The sequence below is a fragment of the Nelumbo lutea genome, chromosome 4 (genome assembly GCF_056320005.1).
Source record: "Nelumbo lutea isolate HS-2025 chromosome 4, American lotus-T2T, whole genome shotgun sequence".
In the NCBI taxonomy this organism is placed as follows: Eukaryota; Viridiplantae; Streptophyta; class Magnoliopsida; order Proteales; family Nelumbonaceae; genus Nelumbo; species Nelumbo lutea.
The window spans coordinates 8737953-8759882 of NC_142687.1; the positions used below are offsets into that span (position 1 = coordinate 8737953).

The 21930-nt window shown below is 40.8% G+C and overlaps 1 protein-coding gene and 1 long non-coding RNA gene across 2 annotated transcripts; one reads left to right on the forward strand and one right to left on the reverse strand.

Annotated features, from left to right (window-relative positions):
* Positions 1 to 243: 243 nt before the first annotated feature.
* Positions 244 to 21481, reverse strand: LOC148853759 (S-adenosyl-L-methionine-dependent methyltransferases superfamily protein). Its single transcript, XM_088985110.1, has 9 exons — positions 20897 to 21481; positions 20756 to 20817; positions 20519 to 20570; positions 2666 to 2780; positions 2411 to 2505; positions 1223 to 1329; positions 993 to 1107; positions 855 to 899; positions 244 to 711 (listed from the first exon to the last, which is right to left on the reverse strand). Exons 1-9 carry the CDS (start codon positions 21098 to 21100, stop codon positions 640 to 642), a joined length of 867 nt encoding a protein of 288 aa, XP_088841236.1. The 5' UTR covers positions 21101 to 21481; the 3' UTR covers positions 244 to 639.
* Positions 10071 to 11500, forward strand: LOC148853760 (uncharacterized). The gene is made up of 2 exons (XR_016113028.1): positions 10071 to 10918; positions 11209 to 11500. It is a non-coding gene; the product is annotated as an uncharacterized LOC148853760 (long non-coding RNA).
* Positions 21482 to 21930: the final 449 nt, after the last annotated feature.

Here is a 21930-nt window from a genome sequence, read left to right on the forward strand (position 1 = left end):
GGATCTTAGTTTTACGCCCCATTTATTAAACAGTATAGTCCGGCCAAAAAAATGTGATAAATATTTTTTAACACATTTTTTAGGCAGGGGATGTAAGATCGTAATCACCAGTATAGTCCGGCCAAAAAAAAAAAAAAAAACACACTTTTTAAGTGTTCACCAAAAAGGCCAAAAAATGTGAGAAATATTTTTTAGGCAGGGGATGTAAGATGGTAATCACCAATATAGCCCGGCCAGGTCAAAAAAAGAAAGTAGCCTGATTTTTAATATCTTCTGGTTGGTCCACTCACAAACCGTTGAACACGGTTATATCCATCTCCAAAGATTACTCACTTCTGGCCTGGTAAATGAATTTTAATACATGAACAAGGAGATAAAAGGTCGGGTTCTTCGAAATAATCGACAGACCTCAGGCAATGACCTTCAATTGGAATGGTCTCATGAATCATTCTAGTACTGGCTAGTAAAAGGCAGGTAAGTATAGATCATCAATGCTTTTATAAGAATTAAGCTTGCAAATGCAGGACTTGCCCCACATGCTGGCATCTGTATTAGTTTGTTAGCATCCTGGAGCAATGGGAATGGCTTTTTCTACTTCAGCTGTTCAGCACCCTAGCGAAATAAGTAGACAACTCTGCCTCAGCGACGCTTATATATGCAAGGCTTCAGCTCAGGCCATTCAATTTCTTTTGTCTCTGGACTTGCCTTTTTCTGCAACAAGGCAACAGAGTTAGAAGTTAGAACGACTTGGTGAATTCCATCTCCAGTTATCCCTACCATTCCATGAAAAAGTCGAGATCTCAAATACAAAACCATAGATAGTCATCACATGAAACAAGACTGGGTTGTCATACCTTCTTCTTTAAGAAAAACAAGACAAACATTTTATTTGAGAAATCCTGCACATAATATGGACCAATTAGCACCTCACCTAAATGGAATGCCTAGTCGGTTGCAAATTGGAGCATCATGTTCATGAATAACCTTGTTACCTTAGATACTGAATTAAATCCAAGTTCACAGACAGCTTTCAAAAACCCATTAGGGTCAGCTCCACCATTGTTTGGATCAAACCTGCTTTTCACCTCTGCTATCAAAAGCCAGCCACTGCAGAACGAAAGGGAGACTCTGGTCATGACCTAGAAAGTATAGACAACTTGAGAAGAACATATCTAATAAAAAAAGAGAAAAAGAGAAAGCATTAGATCAATCTGGTGCACACCATGGCTTCAGAACTCTGTGTGCTTCCTGTAAATAACTTGGAAAATTGGTACCCATCAGAGAGAGACAGAACACAGCAACATCAATTGATGAAGAGTCAAGGGGTGTCTGTGAAGAACAGAACATGTTTGTAGAAGAGATTATGAATGTTTCTTAAAAAGTAAACCATCTATCAATAGGCACCAAAGTGTGTACGGATTTAAAAATTTTGAAAATGCATGTCAGAAGCCCAAGTGCAGAAATCCAGAAACACAATCAACAGTGAATACTTTAGTTCAATGTTTCTATGCCAAACTCAATTGAGCCTTAACCAAGTCTATTTAGGGTCAGCTACATGAATCCCATTTCACCATTGTGCTCTATCGAGAGCCATGTCTTATGTCAAATTACAAGTACTTACATCATCAACTTAAGACCATGCTTCTTTGGTCTTTCCCCCCTGGCTTTATTAGAGCCATCTACTTGAACCATAGGGTTCAAATTGTAAGATTCATAAGGCAGGTGAAACAGTTTAAGATTCATATGGAAATAAGAGAAAATCCTGAAGCCCATTGTTACCTGTAGAAAAAGAATGAATATCGAGTACCTTCTTATTGACCTAAGTTTTGGTTCAATACCCTTTTGTCTAATGAATCCATTTAATTATAATTGTATCCCCTTCTAATAAGAAGAACCAAGAACAAATAAGGAACTATTTTTGTCAACTTCACTTTTAAATGGATCATGCCCTAAAGTACCAAGTCTCTGTCCATGCCTTGCATTTACAGGGCCTATCTAGTAAATATCAAAAGAATCTATAGAAAAAGCACGTGACAAAGCCCTGGTCACCAAACTATCATATTAAAGTATATCCTTGCTAAACCACTGCAAAAAATTGATTATATGTAGGTAAATAAGTCAGATGGACCTAATAATTTTACTTGATAACAGTGGGAGGGGACCGTGCTAAAGGTCTTAAAAGGAAGGGCCTTAATACTATCTCACAGAAATAAAGAATATTAAGGAATAAACATAAGAATTGGCATATTGAGTGAATTGCAAATCCTAAGCTACTGACGAGAAAAAGAATTAACTAAACTAAATAGGAGAACTAATATCTAATTTTTGTCTTCTGAATGTACAGCAATTGATTGAATGTGAAACATTATTCAATAAGCAATCTAAAAAGATTTCAAATGAAAGCACATACATTTGACATATCACAAGCAATTATTGAAGGGTCATTTGACACAAGATCAAAGGAGAAGACTTTATTCTTCACATTTCTTGCAAGGCGTCCATCCCCTGGAACAATCAAAAGACACAAATTTAAACAGTAACCAAAAGATGTAACCAGCCGGTGTGTGAATCATTCAGGTATGGATGTCATGAGTGAATTTCCATTCCAACACATGTAAGTTTAAAAAGGTAAAATAATGATTCTTCATAGTTTCAAAGTTATTACCACAGCCAAAATCAGCAACTGTCAAAGAAGGACTCTGACCCTTAAGCCAATTAGTGATGATATTGACTGGCTGCTCTGGCCAATGTGACATTTGCTCTTGATATCCTGCATGATACTGGTGCATAAGGTTATTGTACAGCCATTCATATTAAGAGATCAAGTTAATACAATATAGAAACAAACCAAAAAAAGTATGCAAAAGCAAGGTGGTAACCTACATAAAGAGTGAGGTAATCATCATTTGGGATTATTTATGCAAAAAGACATCTTTCATACTAGTAGCAAAAAAGTATGCAGACCAATGTTTTAAAAACCGACCTGGAGGCTGAACTGTATTTGCCTCCAGGCGCAGGTTACTGGTTCGATTGTCGAGGTCGAACGGGTCAGCCATTACACATCAGCACATGTAACACACTGTGTGTATAAACGTGTATTTTATCAATAAAAAATGTAAAATTATTTTTAGATGTAATATATGTATACATAAATATTATTTTATGCTTAATTTTTATTTTTTAATTCAATTTTTATTTTTTTATTTTAAAAAAATGTTAAAAAGAAAGATCACCCCAATTGGATATCTGAGCACAACGTTATGGGCTCCGAAAGCTTGCACATACATTGACTGTGCAACCCATGACCCCAGCGACCAGGTCGAATGGGTCAACTGCACGAATCGGGTGGTTTTTAACCAAAGACCAGGTTCTGGGAGAACCAGACCCAGAATCATGGCCCAGTGATGGTTTGAACAGTTCAACTGGCTGGATCAACGATGGGTGGGAAACACTGATGTAGCCAATAGAAATAGTGATAGCATGGCTTTAATTGTTCTTTGTGTTACAATTGGGTTAATAAGCACCAACTTCAGAGCTTCACGGACCTTGGGAATCATAAAATGTTGGCAATGAGAAGAAAAACAACTAGTTGATCCCATCATGCACCTTATCATTGGGAACTTGACTATCCCTCCCCAGACCCTACATTGGTGGGAGCCTTGTGCACTGGGCTGCCCTTTTCACAGAAATGCTGATATCATGGGTTTAATCATTTCTGTGACAATTGAATCAATAAGAACCCACTTCAGTTTCTGCAACAATAAAAAAGCATAGAAATGGTGATATCATGGGTTTACTTGTTTCTGTGACAATTGAATAAAAAAGAACCAACTTCAGTACATCAGGGACCTTGGGGATCTACAAAATGTTGGCCGATGGGAAAAAACACAACTATTTGGGGTGGTCCCACGTCTTATGATACAGTGAACTTCCAAAACAACTACAGCAGACAAAGGACCTTTAGCTGGGGCCTTGGAAGAGGTAGATCAAATATAGACCTAATCTTTGCTTTTTTTTTTTTTTTTCTTGGTGCAGAGTGGCTATTTTCATTCTCAAACTAGCACTCTCATGCCTGTCAACCCAATGACTAAGTTTAGCACTCGCCACTCAGCAGTATTTCCCATTCACCTTTAAGGCTAAATTCTTATTTTTTTTTAATGTTCTCCTAACTTGATTGAAACCCAGCCTGAAGGATTTTCCAAGATGAAGCCACCAAATCTAAAAAGCCAAGTTGTCACACCAATAGAAATAAACAGAAAATGAGAAAAATATCCAATATAATGTACTTCAGTTCCATCTTACAACAACACACACACACAACTTCTTTTCCAAATAGCCGACTATAATTGTCAACACCTTCCAGTGGTTCATATTTTTTATCAATTTTCCTGACTCCAGTTACAGTAAGATAGTTTACCAAAGAGTTCAGCAATGCTCTGAACTACCTTCTCTCTTTCTTTTATCTTCTTTTTTTTTTTTTTATAAATGGTGTCTAGGTCATATCAGGCTAAAGGAGAAGTCACTCCATAGACAAAAAAATATTTTTTTTTATTGTTAAAAGTTTTAACTTAATTGATTATTGAAAAAGAATGTCATGTACAAAGATGTTGTTGGACTAGAATAATCTATACAACCCCAAGTGTACAATATTGTGGTATATTTCCTCAATAAAATTGTGCCCTATTCACCCCCAATTTTGCCATTGAGTCTTCCATGTTGTTTTCTGTTCTTTCTACCCAATTGAAACATACCACCAGTTCTGTAGCTAACTTGCCTTACCTCCCTAGTGATGTGTCTATAGTGTCAAGAAATCTGTTTATTCCCCCTCACCAGCTTCCTACAACCTTGGATTCTCCTTGCACTAGAAAATTTCTGAGTATTTTGCTAGCCTCAAACCCTGTAATACTGCCAATACTTATGTTCTAGTAGAATTCCCAATTCCTGCAGGTCCTGTGTAGATTGCAAGAACCTCCCCTTGCTATTTTCAAAGAGCCCGTAGTTAAAAAAGATCAAGAATGATTATTGGGAAGAAATCTTATCATGAGTTACATGTATATCAATGCACACATAAATCTTCTATACATAAAAAGAAGAATACAAAAACTATATCCAGCTATGAATCACAGAAATAAATAAATATTTAGAAGAGAAGCCCTCAATTTTTTCTTTTAGAATTCAACATGACTGAGGTAGAGTCCTTTCAATTATGCCAATGAGCATCTACAAAATTAGCTCCTTTTGATCAAGATGCAACCATTTCACTCCTTCTACAAACTCCAACAAAGAACATAGGGTAGCAGGTTCCAAAGTGTACTGCCTAACCACTGAACCCCACCTTATAGGCCATAAGTATATGACAATGTGGATATCTCTGGGTATTGCCCGAATTCCCTTTAAGACAATAACTCTCCCCCATTCTGCATCTGTGAAACCCTAACCCTAGTTTTATCGTTTCTCTGCAGTCGCAAAGTCTTGGCAAGTCCTAAACCCCATTTTACTTAACTTAATTTCCTGATCTTTGTTCTCTATCAGATCTCTGGGTTGTTAGATATTCGGGAAAGGTAAAAGGTTATGGGATTGAAATCTAAGGGTGCATCATTGGAAAACGATTCAAAGCCCTCTGACGGCCAGCACACGGGAGAGGGAGCGAGTCCTGGAGGACGGAGATGGAGAGAGGCCGAAGTGTAGGATTGTTTCAGAAGGTGAACAGGTGGAAAACTGAGTTGAAGGTAGAGGCCAAGCGATTTTTGCTTGATCTTGGAAGGGCTGGAGGTAGAAACCAGCTGAAAATTAGAGAAGATAGAAGGGCCACAGTAATTCTAACCGATGCAGCAGTACTGTGGTTGAAAGGTTTATCGATGGAGTTACATTTTCTGTAAGGAAAGAAGGTTGGAGGAACTCATTAGAAATTCATAGGAAGAGATTTGAAGAACTGAGAAGGAATGGAAAAGGCTGGTTCATTAGTGTCACTGAGTTATTTGATAATAGAAGGCAGTTGGTGTGTTTTCTGGAAGGGAAGGAGGGACAGGGCTGGTTGGAGGTTGCAAATAATTTACAGAAATTTCTATTACATACTGCTGGTGGACTGATAAAGGTGCGGGATGCAAACATGGAGGTGTCCAGTGAGCATAAGCCCATGACCCAGATAGCAGCGGACAGAAGTGAGGAAGTGCAAGAAGTTCCAAAACAGAGATCATCCTCTGGTGGAGGTTAAGAGATTCCAAATTGAGGCGGAGAAAACTGTTTGGGAGAGGAGAATGGTAATAACAGCTACTAAAGAGGTGAAGAACTGGAGGAATTTGCTGGATACAGGGGCATGTAACGTAGGCACTTCGGCTAATATAGCTTTGAAGCCATTCTCTGATAGGAAAGCATTAATCGATGTTGATGAAGAAGAATAGGGCTTCACTACCTTTGAATCCGAACTGGGTTTGTTTCAGCTCCAGAAGTGGAAACCGCTCTGTAACGAACTGGAACGGCACTCGGGAAGTTTTACACTTAAGCTATTTGGCCTTCCGTTTCACTTGTGGAGCGAGCCAAACTTGGAGAAACTAGTTACGATGCTGGGAGGAACTGTGATGGAGTTTAATCTTCAAGATCTTGTCGCTGCCGAGGTCAAGGTTGCAGGAGTGAAACCAGAAATGATGCCCAGATCGGTTGAAGTGCTTTCAAAAGGTTGCTGGTATCGTGTATGGCTAGTTTCGGAAGTGGAAGCGTCTCTTTAGGGAAGAGGTTCCAAGGTTGAAGATACTGACATGGAAGGCGGGTATACACATGGCGCACACTCGGTAGTGAACAACAGGGGCGCGCAGAGAAGTCCCTCTGGGGAAGCTGAAAAGCTAGCAGAGGAAAACCAAGCATCAAGTAATTATTAAGGAAAAACTTTCAAAAATTTTCAAATTAACAGGTGAGAAGGTGGGCTGGGCTTCGTATGCTGACGTGGCCAAAAGAAGGGGTGGGCCGGTCAGTATTAAGGGGCGCAAGGGTGAGTCTGAACCAAACCAGATTAGGCCCGGTTCATTGTTGAAGGCATTAGCCGGCCCACATGATTATTTAAGTGATCACGTGGGTAGGGGCAGATTTCGTACGACACTAGACCGAAAGGCTAGTCTAGCTTCTTCTCCACCAAAGCCTGTTAGGGCTGGTTTCGACCAGGCGTTGCAGATTGGCCCCAGACGCCAGTTGAAGTGGGTTGCACGCTCAGATGAAGATTCGCAAGGTACGGAGCATTCCGTCTTAAGATGGCGAGCTCCAGTGCTCAATCTAGTGCGATTGCCGGGAAGGTAGCGGAAATTGATTGGGTGGCTTGCAGCGTGGAGGGGGTTGACAAAGAAGATGATTCGGATGGTTCTACCAGTCTAGACAGTGTAACTGAAGAGACCTGGCAGCTAGAAGAAGTGGAAGACACACTAAACCTAGGGCGCCTCTTTTTGGAAGAAGCTGGAAATGAAGTTCTCTTTGGTGTGAAGTCCCGAATTGTAGGAGGAGAGGAGGTCAATATAGCAGAGTGCAATCAAATGCAAGGGGAAGGAAATCTGCTCTCAAAGACAGAAGCTCCTTTGCCGAACCAGTTTGCTAGGCAGGATGTTTGTAAGGAAGGACTTGAGGCTTCTCAGTGGCAAAACAGGAATGCTTCAGCAAGGAATAAACAGTTGGGTACAAAGAGTAGTCCCTGTGAGTTACAACCAAAAGGAAATTTACCAGCTCAGTTCCATCTCGAGGATTTAGGACACACTCACAAAGCAATACAGGGAGTGCCGGATTCCAATTTCAGACCCTGTAACCCTCCTCGACTTAAGCAAAACTCAGGAATCTACGTCCATTCGTTTTGTGTTACTAATGATTATCTGTTGCCTACTGAGCCAGATCCCATTCCTGTTCCAGAGGATGAAGCCCGTGGTGGAGAAGATGAAACAAAGGAGAGGATTAGAAGTGGTGAGGGTAAAGGTGAAGGGGAAGAGGAAGGTAGAGATAGAGATACAAGACTTTGGGAAATTTTTAGGAGGTAAGTGGATGAACTTGGGGAAAATAACACACAAAAGGAGAGGACAGAAGATTTAAGTATAGGAAATGAGATTACGGGGTAAGAGGAGGTGAAGAAATAAGTAAGGATGGGGGCTCTGAAGAGCAAGAATCTATGGAGGTGAATAGTGAGGATATTGTGGCAGCCTTTGTGGGGAAACTGGGGTGCAAATTAAAAGACCCAAATAATCTCAAATTTTTTCTGCAAAAGGAGGGGGGTAAGGTGAGGAAGAGAAAACTGAATGAGGTTGAAAGATTGATGAGAGATATTGGAGGAGATAAGAATGCTGGTATCAAGGGGAATAGGAGGAAGGGGGTAAAGTAATGAGTCTATGGGTTTGAGGGGAAAAATAAGACAGTAAAATGAAAATTGTCGGCTGGAATGTTAGAGGGTTGGATAGTGCTAGGAAGAGGGCAGTAATTAAAGAGGCAATCAAAAAGATTAACCCGGATATAATTATGATTCAGGAGTCCAAAAGAGCAGATTTTGATGCTAGGTAGGTTAGGAGTATATGGAGAGCTAGGGGAGTTAGTTGGGCTACTGCACCTTCATGGGGATCTGCTGGGGGAATAATAACTTTATGGAAGAATGAGGTGTGTATAGCAATGGAGGAATTAATAGGCCAATTCTCAGTTTAGTTGAAATTTAAGCAGGTGGAGGATGGCTTTGAATGGGTGTTGTAGAGAACACTGATGTGGGCCCCACTGCAGTGGTCCCCATTGTGTTCGTAGGACAGCAGTCTAGTTATTTGTTTCAGTTATAATATTGTCAGTTTGAGTCAGTTTGTTAATTCAGTTGTTATTTATTTCAGTTTTTATTTTTTTTATTTATTATGTAAGTACCAAGGGCAGATGCGTCATTTCCATTATGTACTAAACATAACCTATAAATATTAAGAGAGTGGCGGCGGCAGATCAGTAAGAATCTGTCCCTCCTTTCAACAACTTGTGTTATCTTGTTTCTCTTCTATTCTCTCTCCTTTCTCTCACTTTCTCTTCTGTTTTGCAAACCTAAAACCTTTTAGGATTCAAGACTGATTACAGTCTTGATCTTCTACTTGGTATCAGAGCCTATCTAGGGCTTCTCATGTGTGTCTAGTCCAGCTGACCACATGAGGACTAGCTAGGGCTGGAAGCTTTGAAGAAGTTTTTCGGTGGCTGAATCTTGGAGATTACCAGGAGAAGTTTGCAGCAGTTGAAGACTTGCCGCGGCTTGCAAAGAGTTGGTAATCAGGAAGAGGCAGCGAAGATTAGGGTTCAGGTAACCCTAGAAGACAGTAAACCGAAGTACATAAGTAAGTTTTTTTTACTGAGTTTCAGAGACTGCAATCAGTCGAGATAGGTTGGACCTATCTAGAAAGAGAGGTCGAACTGTGTTCAAGTTTGTTTCTAGAGTTTAACTGTTGGGCCGAACCCCCCTCTTCAAAGGTGATTAGTTTTTAGGGTTTCATATTGCCCTACGACAAGTCCCACTTGTGCAGACTGCTTGGAGAGTGCAGCTGAGCACTTACTTCAGACCTACAGTTGAAACCCTATTTTTGCTCTCACAACAGTGGGCCCCACAGTAGTGATTTCAAAAATAGCATCTTAGATTGATAGGTTGCCTGGTATTGTGCATGGCGATTGATTTCAGATCAGATTTGAGTTGATTTCTTGCATATACTGTGATAGGCGATTGATTTCAGATCAGATTTGGGTTGGTTTCAGATCGGATCAGATTAAATTTCAGATCAGATCAAATTTGTGTTGGTTTTGGATCAAATTTCAGACTTAACTCTGTTTTCTGGTATAATTGCTCTAACAGTTTGTAGCTATTGAATCTTGATCAAAGATGGAGTTTAAGGGTCAGGGAGAAAGTAGTTTTGGAAACCACAGTTATGGTAGTGTATCTGAAACCGGGTTTCAGATTACAACTATGAGATTTGATAGGTCAAATTATTTGGAGTGGGCGCAATCAGCCATGATGGCTATTGGAGGAAAGGAAAAATTGGGTTACCTCTTGTGAGTTGTGAAAGAACCTTCCAAGGAGGACCCATCATACACCAAGTGGGTTCAAAAGAACTATTTAGTTATGGCATGACTGTGTAATTCTGTGCAGCCACATATCAACCGCAATTACTTGTGGGCAAAGACAACCAAAGAGATATGGGATGTTGTGAAAGAAACATATTCCCAACCCCTTAATGTTGCCAGAGCCTATGAACTGAAGTGTGAGGTGAACAACCTTAAACAAGGAGAGAAGCCAGTTTCTGTCTACTTCTCTACCTCGAAATCCTTGTGGCATGAGATTGACCATCTAGAGACCCTTGAGTGGGAGAGTCCCAAAGATGCACAGACTCACAAAAAGCAAGTCGAGACGAATAGGGTATTTGAGTTTCTGGCTGGTTTGAATTCAGAATATGACATTGTGCGACAACAGATATTGACAAGAGATAGTGTGACTCTTTCTCAAGCATACTCCTTGGTGCATAGTGAAGAGACCAGGAGGAAAGTCATGATGCAGCCTCAACCCTCTTTCCCAGCCTTGATAGCTATTAAACCCAAGCCAGGGGGTGACTCAGAAAGGGACCGGAAGAAGGAAGATAAACGGGATCTGGTATGTGAACATTGCAAGAAACCCAAGCACACAAAAGATACTTGTTGAAACTACATCCTCACTTGGTCCCAACAAAACTAAGAAATAAGAAGGGTAATGCTCATATGGCAGTGAACACTGATTCAACATTCTCATCAAGCACATCCCTAGAGACTTTAGCTGTTGTTTGGGCTGCCCTCATACAGTTGGAAAAGAAAGTTGGGAGTTCAGCTCAGCCATCTCAGTCACCATCAGCTCCTGCCACATATGCATTTGCACATTCAGGTACTCGAGCCTCAGCTTACCATGCTTCAGCTCCAGGTAATAATAATCACTGTTGGGTAATAGATTCAGGTGCATCTAACCATATGACTAGCTTGCTATCTTTGTTCACTTCTTATCACTTGTCCTCTGGCCGAGATAGAGTATCCATTGCTGATGGCTCTCTTGTTCCCATTTCGGACAAGGGGGACATCAAGCTATCGGATACTATCTCTTTATCTTCTGTCTTGCATGTTCCTAAGTTTGATACTAACCTGCTTTCAGTTAGTAGTATTACCAAACACATGAACTGTTTAGTAACATTTTTCCCTGACCGATGTGTTTTTCAGGATTTGGAGACGAGAAAGGTGATTGGGACTGGCCATGAGACGAACAGGATCTATCTGCTTGGAGAGAGTTCTCGTCAGTGGATAAGAAGTCTTTTGTTTCTCAATCTGTGAGTTCGGTTATGCTTTGGCATAACCAATTAGGTCATTTGTCTTTTAAGTCTTTGAAGAGTCTGTTTCCTGCTTTATTTGAGTCTGTTGAATTATCAAAGTTGAGGTGTGAGAGTTGTGAGTTTGCCAAACATTGTAGAACTTCTTATTCTTTAAGTAATAAAATGAGTAATTCCTCTTTTGATATTGTGCATACTGATGTTTGGGGGCCATATCATATCTCTTCTATGGGTGGGTACAGATATTTTCTACTGTTTGTTGATGACCATACCCGGTTTTCTTGGGTCTATCTTATGCGTTCTCAGGATGAGGTTCTTGCTCTGACCCAAAACTTCCATCAGATGGTTCTCACTTAGTTTGAAACCAAAATCAAAGTCCTTAGATCTGATAATGCAAAGGAATACTTTGCTCAGTCATTGACCTCCTACCTTCTTAGCCATGGAGTTATTCACCAGAGCACTTGCCCTTATACACCAAAGCAGAACGGTGTTGCCGAAAGGAAGAATAGGCATATCTTGGAGGTGGCTAGAAGCATTATGTTTTCCTCCAATGTACCTATTCGCTTTTGGGGTGATGCTATCCTCACGACAGTTTATCTCATTGATTGAGTTCCTTCCCGGGTCCTTGATATGAGAACCCCCTTTTCCCTTCTATACCCAGACGAGGAGTTGTTCATTGTTCCCCTTAAAACCTTTGGTTGTACCTATTTCATTCAGCTTCTCGAGCCCCATCATTCCAAGTTTGAACCTAAGGCCTCCAAATGCATTTTCCTTGGTTATGCACAAACTCAAAAGGATTATTGCTGCTATGATCCGGTTTCAGGGAAACGGTTTGTCTCCATGGATGTCACCTTCTTTGAGGAGACACCCTATTATCCTAGGGTTTCTCCTCAGGGGGAGAGCAGTGAGAGTGGGGCTGTTTTGAGTTTCTTTCCTCAGGGGGAGAGCAGTGAGAGTGAAAGTGGGGCTGTTCCTTTACCTATTCCACTAGGTAATGAAGGTTGTAGTGGTGAGGGTGGTCAGAGGGAACCGGAGTTGAGAGTCTATCAGGCGATGCAGGCAGGTTGATCCTAGTTTTCGGCAGTCCCGGCCAGTTCCAGTTCCTTCTGCGCCTTCAGATCTAGAGCCTACTGAGATGCCTGTCACTGTTGCCACTTCCCCTCTTGTGGATGACCTTGATCTCCCTATTGCCATTCGCAAAGGGAAACGACATTGCACCACTTCTACAGCTCACAACATCTCACAGTTCTTATCCTATGACCGTCTATCACCATCTTACCGGTCCTATCTCACTTCCATTGCCGATGTCCCTATTCCAAGAACAGTGCAAAAAGCCTTATCAGTTCTAGAATGGAAAGATGCAATGCAAGTCGAAATGGATGCCCTGTTGAAGAATAATACTTGGGCACTGGTTGACCCACCAAAAAGAAAGAAACCGGTGGGATGCAGATGGGTGTTCACTGTGAAGCATAATGCTGATGGCTCTATAGAAAGGTACAAAGCCCGGCTGGTTGCAAAGGGGTTCACTCAGACTTATGGTATAGACTACTTGGAGACCTTTGCCCCAGTAGCCAAGATGACCACCATTCGAGTTTTGTTATCCCTTGCAGCAAATCATTCTTGGCCCCTGTTTCAGATGGATGTTAAAAATGCCTTTTTGAATGGAGACTTACAAGAAGAGGTTTACATGCAGTTGCCTCCTGGATTCTATGATACAGAGACAGGTAAGAAGGTTTGCCGACTGAACAAGGCATTGTATGGTTTGAAGCAATCACCTAGAGCCTGGTTTGATAGGTTCAGATTAGCCCTTGGAAGGTTTGGTTATGTACAGGCCCAATCAGATCATACACTATTCACGGGTGGAGTCCTCTCTGACACAATAGCAGTATATGTTGATAAAATTGTGATGACAGGAAATGACAATCATGAGATTGAGTCCCTCAAACAGCTCCTTCATCAAGAGTTTGATGTGAAAGATCTTGGTGCACTATGGCACTTTTTGGGTATTGAGGTTGCTAGATCAAAACAGGAGATTTTTATCTCTCAGAGAAAATATGTTCTAGATCTGTTGGCGGAAATTGGAAAGTTGGGTGTTAAGCCGGCCGATACACTCATTGAACAAAATCACAAGATTAGTGCAGAGGGTGGGGAGCCTCTTGAAGACAAAGTTATGTTCCAACGGTTGGTTGGAAAGCTTCTATATCTCTGCCTCACTCGGCTGGATATCAGCTATGCAGTTAGTGTTGTTAGCCAGTACATGCACTCCCCTAGAACCTTCATCTTCTTGCGGCAGAGAGAATATTAGCATATTTGAAGAGATGCCCGGGTAGAGGTATATTGCTCAAGAACAATAATCACATGAGGGTGGAAGTCTATACAGATGCCGATTGGGCTGGAAGTGTTGATGACAGAAGGTCTACCTCTGGATATTGTGCCCTGGTGGGAGGTAACCTTGTCTCTTGGAGGAATAAGAAGCAGAGTGTTGTTTCCCGCTCCAGTGCTGAAGCGGAATACAGGTCAATGGCTAATGGAGTGGCTGAAATCTTATGGCTGAGATCACTACTTGAAGAGTTGGGTATTGACTATGAAAAGCCCTTAATGTTGTATTGTGATAATCAAGCAACCATTAATATAGCCCACAACCCAGTGCGACATGACAGAACTAAACATATCGAAGTTGATCGACATTTTGTGCGAGAAAGGGTCACATCACAAGAAGTGTCTTCCGTACATCACATCTAATATGCAGCTCGCGGATATCCTCACCAAGGCTGTACCAAGGAAGAAGTTAGAGACAGACCTATCCAAGTTGGGCATGATAGATATCTACTCCCAACTTGAGGGGGAGTGTAGAGAACACTGATGTGGGCCCCACTGCAGTGGTCCCCACTGTGTTCGTAGGACAACAGTGTAGTTATTTGTTTCAGTTATAATAGTGTCAGTTTGAGTCAGTTTGTTAATTCAGTTGTTATTTATTTCAGTTTTTATTTACTTTATTTATTATGTAAGTACCAAGGGCAGATGTGTCATTTCCATTATGTACTAAACATAACCTATAAATATTAAGAGAGTGGCGGCGGCAGATCAGTAAGAATCTGTCCCTCCTTTCAACAACTTGTGTTCTCTTGTTTCTCTTCTATTATCTCTCCTTTCTCTCACTTTCTCTTCTGTTTTGCAAACCTAAAACCTTTTAGGATTCAAGACTGATTACAATCTTGATCTTCTACTGGTGTTAACAAATGTCTATGGACCTAATGATTATAGAGAGAGGAGGAATCTATGGGAAGAATTGGGGGATGTAAAGGGATTATGGGATGGACTGCGGTGTTTAGGAGGCAATTTCAATGTAATTAGGTTTTTGGAAGAAACAAATAATCTTAGATAGAGGGTGACCACGAGCATGAGGAAGTTTAATCAATTTGTGGAAAGCATTGAACTTGAAGAGATTTCATTGGCCTACAGTAGTTACACTTGGTCCAATTAACAAGTGAATCCCATTTGCTCTAAGTTGGACAGGTTTCTTTTTTCGATGAATTGGGAGGAACATTAGGGTAGCTTGGCCTCTAGAGCACTTCCAAGAGTAACTTCAGACCATTGGCCTATCATGATTGGTGTGGAAGAGATAGGAAGCACAGGGCTTGCCCCGTTCAGATTTGAGAACATGTGGCTACTTCACCCAGGTTTTATAAATAAAATCAAGGAGTGGTGGTTAGAGAGTGACCCTGAAGTAGAATGGAAGGGAATGAGGTTCCATAACAAATTACAACTATTGAACGGTAAAATCAAGGAATGGAACAACTTAGAATTTGGGAGGTTGGAAGAAAGAGAGCAAACTGTAATTGATCAATTGGTAGAGCTGGATGGGAAGGAGGGGAGGGGAGATTTAACACAAGAGGACAAAGAACAGAGGTGGAATCTACGGAAACAATTGGAGGATGAATTGTTTAAGGAAGAAATCAGTTGGAAACATAAGTCAAGGTGTAGGTGGTTGAAGGAGGGGGACAGGAATACAGAATTTTTTCATTGCTTGGCAAGTGGGAGAAGAAGGAAGAATTTTATTTCAAACTTGGAAATAGAGGGGATAACCTTATCTGATCAGGGAGAGATTGCTAGGGAGTTTGCTAACCACTTTAGGGCTATATACAGAAAACCCTTAAGTAATAGGGGATGGATTGGCCAAGGCTGAGATCAGAAGATAGGGAGTGGTTGGAGAGAAAATTTGAGGTGGAGGAGGTTAAGGAGGCAGTATTCTCCATGGATAGATCAAAAGCTCTGGGCCCAGATTGTTTTACGATGGTATTCTACCAGGATTGTTGGGAGGTTTTGAGGGAAGAGCTTATGATGGTCTTTGAAGAGTTCCACAAAAGAGGAGTGATTAACCCAGGGTTGAATTCCACATTTATTGCTTTGGTTCCCAAGAAGAGAGAGGCAACACATCCAAGGGATTATAGACCTATTAGCCTAGTGAACAGTCTATATAAGATCATTGCAAAGGTTTTGTCCGTCAAGATTAGACAGGTGCTCAATACCATCATTTCAAATAATCAATGAGCTTTTGTGAGGGGTAGGCAAATCACTGATCAAATTCTCATAGTGAATGAGAATGTGGAGGATTTCAAGAGATCTAAGAAGAAGGGGGTGGTTTGTAAGCTAGACTTGGAAAAAGCTTATGACTTGGTAAATTGGTCATTTTAGTTGGAGGTGATGACTAATTTTGAGTTCGGAGATAGATGGCGTAGATGGGCGTCGGGGTGTATTCGGTCTTGCCACTACTCTATTTTGGTGAACGGAGCGGTAGTAGATTTCTTCCCAGCATTGAGGGAAATAAGACAAGGAGACCCCCTTTTTCCTTTTTTGTTCACCTTGGTTGCTGAAGTATTAGGGAGTTTAATCTCTAAGACAAAACTCTAGAGGGCTATTTAAGGGATGGAGAGTTGGCAGGGAAAGTATACCATTAACACACTTGCAGTTTGCAGATGATACGATTTTGTTTTGTAAGGGGGCGGAGGGGAACATGAATTGGATTAGGAATATGAAACTTACAGTGCAACTATTTGAGCAAATGTCCAACCTGAAAGTTAACTTTGATAAAAGTGTTGTAGGTGCGAATATGGGGGAAGTGAGATCCTTGAATGTGCAAATGTTTTGGGGTGTGGAGTATTGAATTGGCCTTTGATTTACCTCGGTCTTCCTCTAGGAGATAATCCTCAGAAATAAAGTTTTTGGACTCCTATAGTGGAGAGGTTTGAAAAGAGACTTGCTTCTTGGAAGAAAAACTACCTATCTCTTGGGGGAAGAATTACCTTAATCAGGTCTACCCTAGCTAATCTGCCCATCTATTACCTTTCAGTCTTTAAGGTGCCCGTAGGGGTGGCTAGCAAGTTGGAAAAATTAATGAGGGACTTCTTGTGGTAGCCGGGAGAGGAAAAAAAGGATCATAGGGTTAGATGGGAGATGGTGTGTAGGAATAAGCAGAATGGAGGGCTAGGCATTGAGAATATAAGGAAGAGGAATTTGGCTTTGCTAGGGAAATGGTTGTGGAGGTTTTCTTTTTAGAGGGAGAAACTGTGGACTAAGATAATTTGTAGTATTCACGGGCTTGCAGAGAATGGTTGGGACTCTAGGATTCTGGCTATGGCTACAAGAGCATCACCATGGAAATCCATTCAAGATATTTTGCCTCTCTTCTCTCCTTGGATTGGGTATGATTTACACTCAGGTAATCTCATAAAGTTCTGGGAACATGTTTGGGTTGGGGAGATACCTTTGAAAGAACAATTTCTGACTCTATTTGCAATCTCCACCCTAAAAAATGTTCCCATCTATTACCTTTCAGTCTTTAAGGTGCCCGTAGGGGTGGCTGGCAAGTTGGAAAAAATAATGAGGGACTTCTTGTGGTAGCCGGGAGAGGAAAAAAAGGATCATAGGGTTAGATGACAAATGGTGTGTAGGAATAAGCAGAATGGAGGGCTAGGCATTGGGAATATAAGGAAGAGGAATTTGGCTTTGCTAGGGGAATGACTGTAGAGGTTTTCTTTGGAGAGAGAGAAACTGTGGACTAAGATAATTTGTAGTATTCACGGGCTTGCAGAGAATGGTTGGGACTCTAGGATTCTGGCTATGGCTACAAGAGCGTCACCATGGAAATCCATTCAAGATATTTTGCCTCTCTTCTCTCCTTGGATTGGGTATGATTTACACTCAAGTAATCTCATAAAGTTCTGGGAACATGTTTGGGTTGGGGAGACCCCTTTGAAAGAACAATTTCTGACTCTATTTGCAATCTCCACCATAAAAAATGAACCAATTACCAATTTCCTCGTTTCCTCAAACTCAAATTTCGGGTTTGGTTGGAACTTGGGTTTGAGAAGAGCACTCAGGGACACAAAACTGGATAATGTTTCTTCTCTTTTGTCCATTCTTGATGGGTTTTCTTGGAACCCACAAAGACAGATAGTAAGATCTGGTCTTTGTCTCCCTCTGGATCCTTTACTTGTGCATGCTTCTTTAAAGCCCTGATACAACTAGAAATTCCTATTGGACTATCATTCCCTGTCAAGGAAATGTGGTGTACACCTATACCTCCGAGGGTTGGGAGCTTTTGTTGGGAAGTTTTCCTTGAAAGAATCAACACAGGTGACCTACTTCAAAGAAAAAGACCCAATAGCTGTTTATCTCCACACTGTTGTGTTTTATGCAAAGCTACTGGTGAGTCTGGGTACCACTTAATAATATCTTGTGTTTTGGCAAAAAATATTTGGGATTGGTTTGCTTCTTTATTTGGGTGCAAGTGGACACCTCCAACTAGCCCGCAAAGCTTATTTTCCTCTTCACCTATTGAATTCTCAACGAAAAGATCAAGAATTATGTGGAGATGAATGAGAGCTATTGCTTGTTGGACATTATGGGAGGAAAAAATGCAAGAATCTTCTTGGAAAAGGAGAGAGGCTTGGAAAATATGGTAGAATTGATTCATATAAGAGTAATACACTAGCTGAAGACAATGAAGGAGTTTACAGATTTTTCAACAAACAATTTGCTAAGAAAGTGGAAAGAAGTTGCTAGCTCAGTTACAAGGAAGAAGAATTTGAATCTCATGTGGAACCCTCCACCTATTGGGTTTATCAAACTAAATTTTGATGGCAGTAGCATGGGGAATTCAGGGCCTTTGTGTATTGGGGGGGAGGGGGTCCTCAGGGATGAGAGAGGTAATGTAATAGTTTTGTTCTCTAGTCCAATTGGAGTGGGAGACTCCTTGAGGGCTGAGGTGCTAACAATGCTGGAAGGGGTGCAAAGAGCCAAAGAAATTAAAATTAAGAAATTGATTATAGAAGGAGATTCTGCTGTTGTTGTGGATTGGCTGAAAGAAAACACTTCCAAGATGTGGAGCAACAACAATGAGAAAAAAAAATTCAAGTGGCTGATTAAGGATATGGAAGTCCTATGTACTTGGGTTAAAAGAAATGCTAATTCCTTTGCTGATGGATTGGCTAGACAAGGAATTTTTAGAAATTCTGGGTTTTGGGCTCAATTGTAAGGTTTTGAGTGTTTAATTTAGATGTATTTCTGTTCTGGGGAGTTAAGATTCTTTAGCTCCTCTTCCCTGTAACTTTTTTCCAATATTAATGAATTCTGTGGTTATTGATAAAAAAAAAACAAAAAAGACAATAACTCTCCCCCTAGAGATCATGGGGTCATCTACATGAATCCTGTTTTGCCATTCCATTCTGTTCAGTGCCATATCCATTGTTAAATTATGGGTGCTTAAATAATTTCTTATTACTTGCACCCAAGTCCTTTTCAGTTTGCTCCTAGCTCTTCTAGTCCTTTCAACTTATAACTGATCACTTTTTTGAACAGGTGCTGTATATAGTTTTCCATGCGCGTGACCAAACCATCTCAATCTACTCTCATTTTATACTCTATTGGAGCTACTCTTAGGTACCCTTTTCTTAATCAGCAACAGAAGTTTACCATTGGAGCTACTCCAAGGTTCCTTCTTTTTTTGATTAGCAACAGAAATTTACTTTCAAAAAGAAAAAAAAAAAAGAGTTTGAAGTCATTACATATGGGTCTTGGTATTACAACCACCTCCTAGGTTCCTTTGTATGACTTCATTTCTAACTTTTTCCTTTCTAGTTAGAAATGCGTTTTTGCCATATTCATTTTTTGGAGATGCTGTTTCTTAACTACCCAACAGTCTATTCCATACAATAAGCTGGCCTAGGTGAGAATAAAAAGATGACCATGAAGAGAGCTCCATTGTTGTTGCATTCCACAGCCTAGTATCTTCCCCTCCCCATCTAACTCTAGTTCTGGTTAACTACTCAAACATGGTTACCATGAATCAGATTCCCAATCATTCACATGGCATTGCAAGCAAGAAGACCACACCACCTAACCTGCAAACTTCGTAGCGGTCTTCTATGGTGGCATCCTGTAGAAGAGCAAGGTTGAATAAACCATAAACTGAGGCAAGTGATCTGCCATATACCAGCTGTCACTCCAGAAGTGTACATGGGTAATCTCAGTAATCTCACCTGGAATGAATGCTATGAAGAATTTGTCCCTAATATGCATTACTCCTTTCAATATAATCGTCCCCTTAGACATAATGATTAATGACTGCAGAGGATTCACAGTCCAGATCAGAACAATCAAATTTACTGCTAATTGTTCACTTCTGAATCCTACAGTATTGGTCTCAATGTGCCAAAGCCACTTGCCAAGGAATGTCCTGTCCATCATACAAATGAGATGATCGCTGACACCACCTTTCTTCATTGATGTACACATTTTTGTACATGCAACAAGATGATATTTCTTTCTTTTTATCTTTATTATGGGAGGCACCAGTCGTTAACAGAAAAAGCAGGAGCTCAAACTATTTCAAGAGCATAAGTCAACATTGAGGCCTGAACTTGTAGTTATTCCAATAAAGTAAACAAAACAGGTTGCAGGCTTGCAGGTCCCAAACGAATAGCTTATTTTTTAAGTAGCATATATCCGAGTAGTTAGCAAAGTATGAGTTCATAATGAAACAGTATGTTAATTACCCATAAAAAAAAGGATGTTATAAACCATAATTCAGGATTCTGCATTCACATACTTGATCTACGACACATGTATTCATCTTAGTATTTGAACCAAAGCAAGAAAAGCAGAAAGCGTAAATAAATTATTTATGGAGAACAAGATCTTACAACATCAAATAGCGCAGGATCCTCTTGAAAAAATTTAAGAGCCTCGTCTCCGCTGGGGGAAAGAAATCAAAACCACGAGTACCATTAATAAGGTTCTATTCCCAACTAGATTGAAATTCTCGTTCAAATTAACCCCAATGAAGATTACCAGTATGAGAAACTTAAAAAATATAAAGTAAATATAGACTATAGGGACATGAATCAGAAAACCTAAAACAAACGGTGAAGTTTTTATACCTATAAGTGTACAGCTTCTCATTTAACATCCTGAAATGACCTCCTGACAACCTAGCTCGCATCTGTGCATTACCCATAACCATTATAAAATCGCCCCAACACACGCACACACGCACACACACACAGAAAGAGAGAGACGACCTTGTCGAGAAAGCTGGAGGCGTTGGAATGCCCTATTGTGTGGGTTTTCCGCCGTTTCGATTCGGGTTCAATAGCGGAATTTTCCTCTTGGGCTTCTAAGTGAGCCACTTCCTCCTCCTTCTTCCTCTTCTGGTTGTGTTGGCGGGAAGATTTTCGGGCTCTCCGTCGCCTCCTCCTCTCCCGCTTCCGTTTCCCGATCTCCATCCTCGGGGCTTGGCCTTCAGGAGTTGATTTTTGTTTGCCTTTGGTGGTTACTCGAGTTTCTGCTCTCCGTCCGGCGGACCGCGGCTCCTTCCCCCTCGGCCCCTCCGCCCCCGGTCTCAAGAGAGTGAAGAAAGGCTCTCCGGTCTACCGTCCTACCGGTGCTACTACCAGGTTCTAGGATTCCTCGGAGTTCAGTCCAGTGGGAACGAATAATGGCGGGGTTTCTCCTCCAGAATCAGCGGTTGGACCGTCGAAAATACGTAACCTACTGGTAGGCTAGCAGCGGTGTAAATAGACCGGATCATGATCCGATCCGAATTCGAATTCGAATTTTCGGATGGGATAATAAAATCCGATTAAAAATTGGATCAATTTCAAGTTAATATTATAATTCTTCATATTAATCATATTGGTGAAATTGTGTTTTTTTTTTTTTTTTTCTGTTAAATCTAGTTATTTTTGCAGCTAGGACTAAGAGATTGTGCAATTCTAAAACTGAGGCAGACGTCAGTGGCTGCCTGACTTCCCCACAAGGATGGCAGCCTTGTTTTTTTTGGCAAGCCCTTTCTATTCGTGGTTCCAGTCAAATCAATTCAATTCAGATGATCATAATATGGAAACGTGGTTGTGGCTCATTTTGGGTTGGGAAATGTGATCATTCAAATGATCATCCTTGTGCTATTCTCCAATCTCCAGATTATCCCCAGGTTGAGGTTGTAGGTCTTATCTTTTGTGATCCAAACTCCAAAGTAATTGTCAATTTCTTGTGAATGCTATAAACCAAGGAAATGCTGAAGTGGTTGGGGATGCTTTCTTCAATGCTGTTTTCT

Bases quoted from the DNA above. Each gene is read 5' to 3' on its own strand.
- LOC148853759 (XM_088985110.1), bottom strand. From the start codon at position 21,100: ATGGAGATCGGGAAACGGAAGCGGGAGAGGAGGAGGCGACGGAGAGCC. The intron at 1,330-2,410 runs GTATGTGCTTTC...TGTTCTTCACAG, and splicing joins TTGCTTGTGATATGTCAAAT to ACACCCCTTGACTCTTCATC. The intron at 1,108-1,222 runs GTGTGCACCAGA...TTCGTTCTGCAG, and splicing joins CACAGAGTTCTGAAGCCATG to TGGCTGGCTTTTGATAGCAG.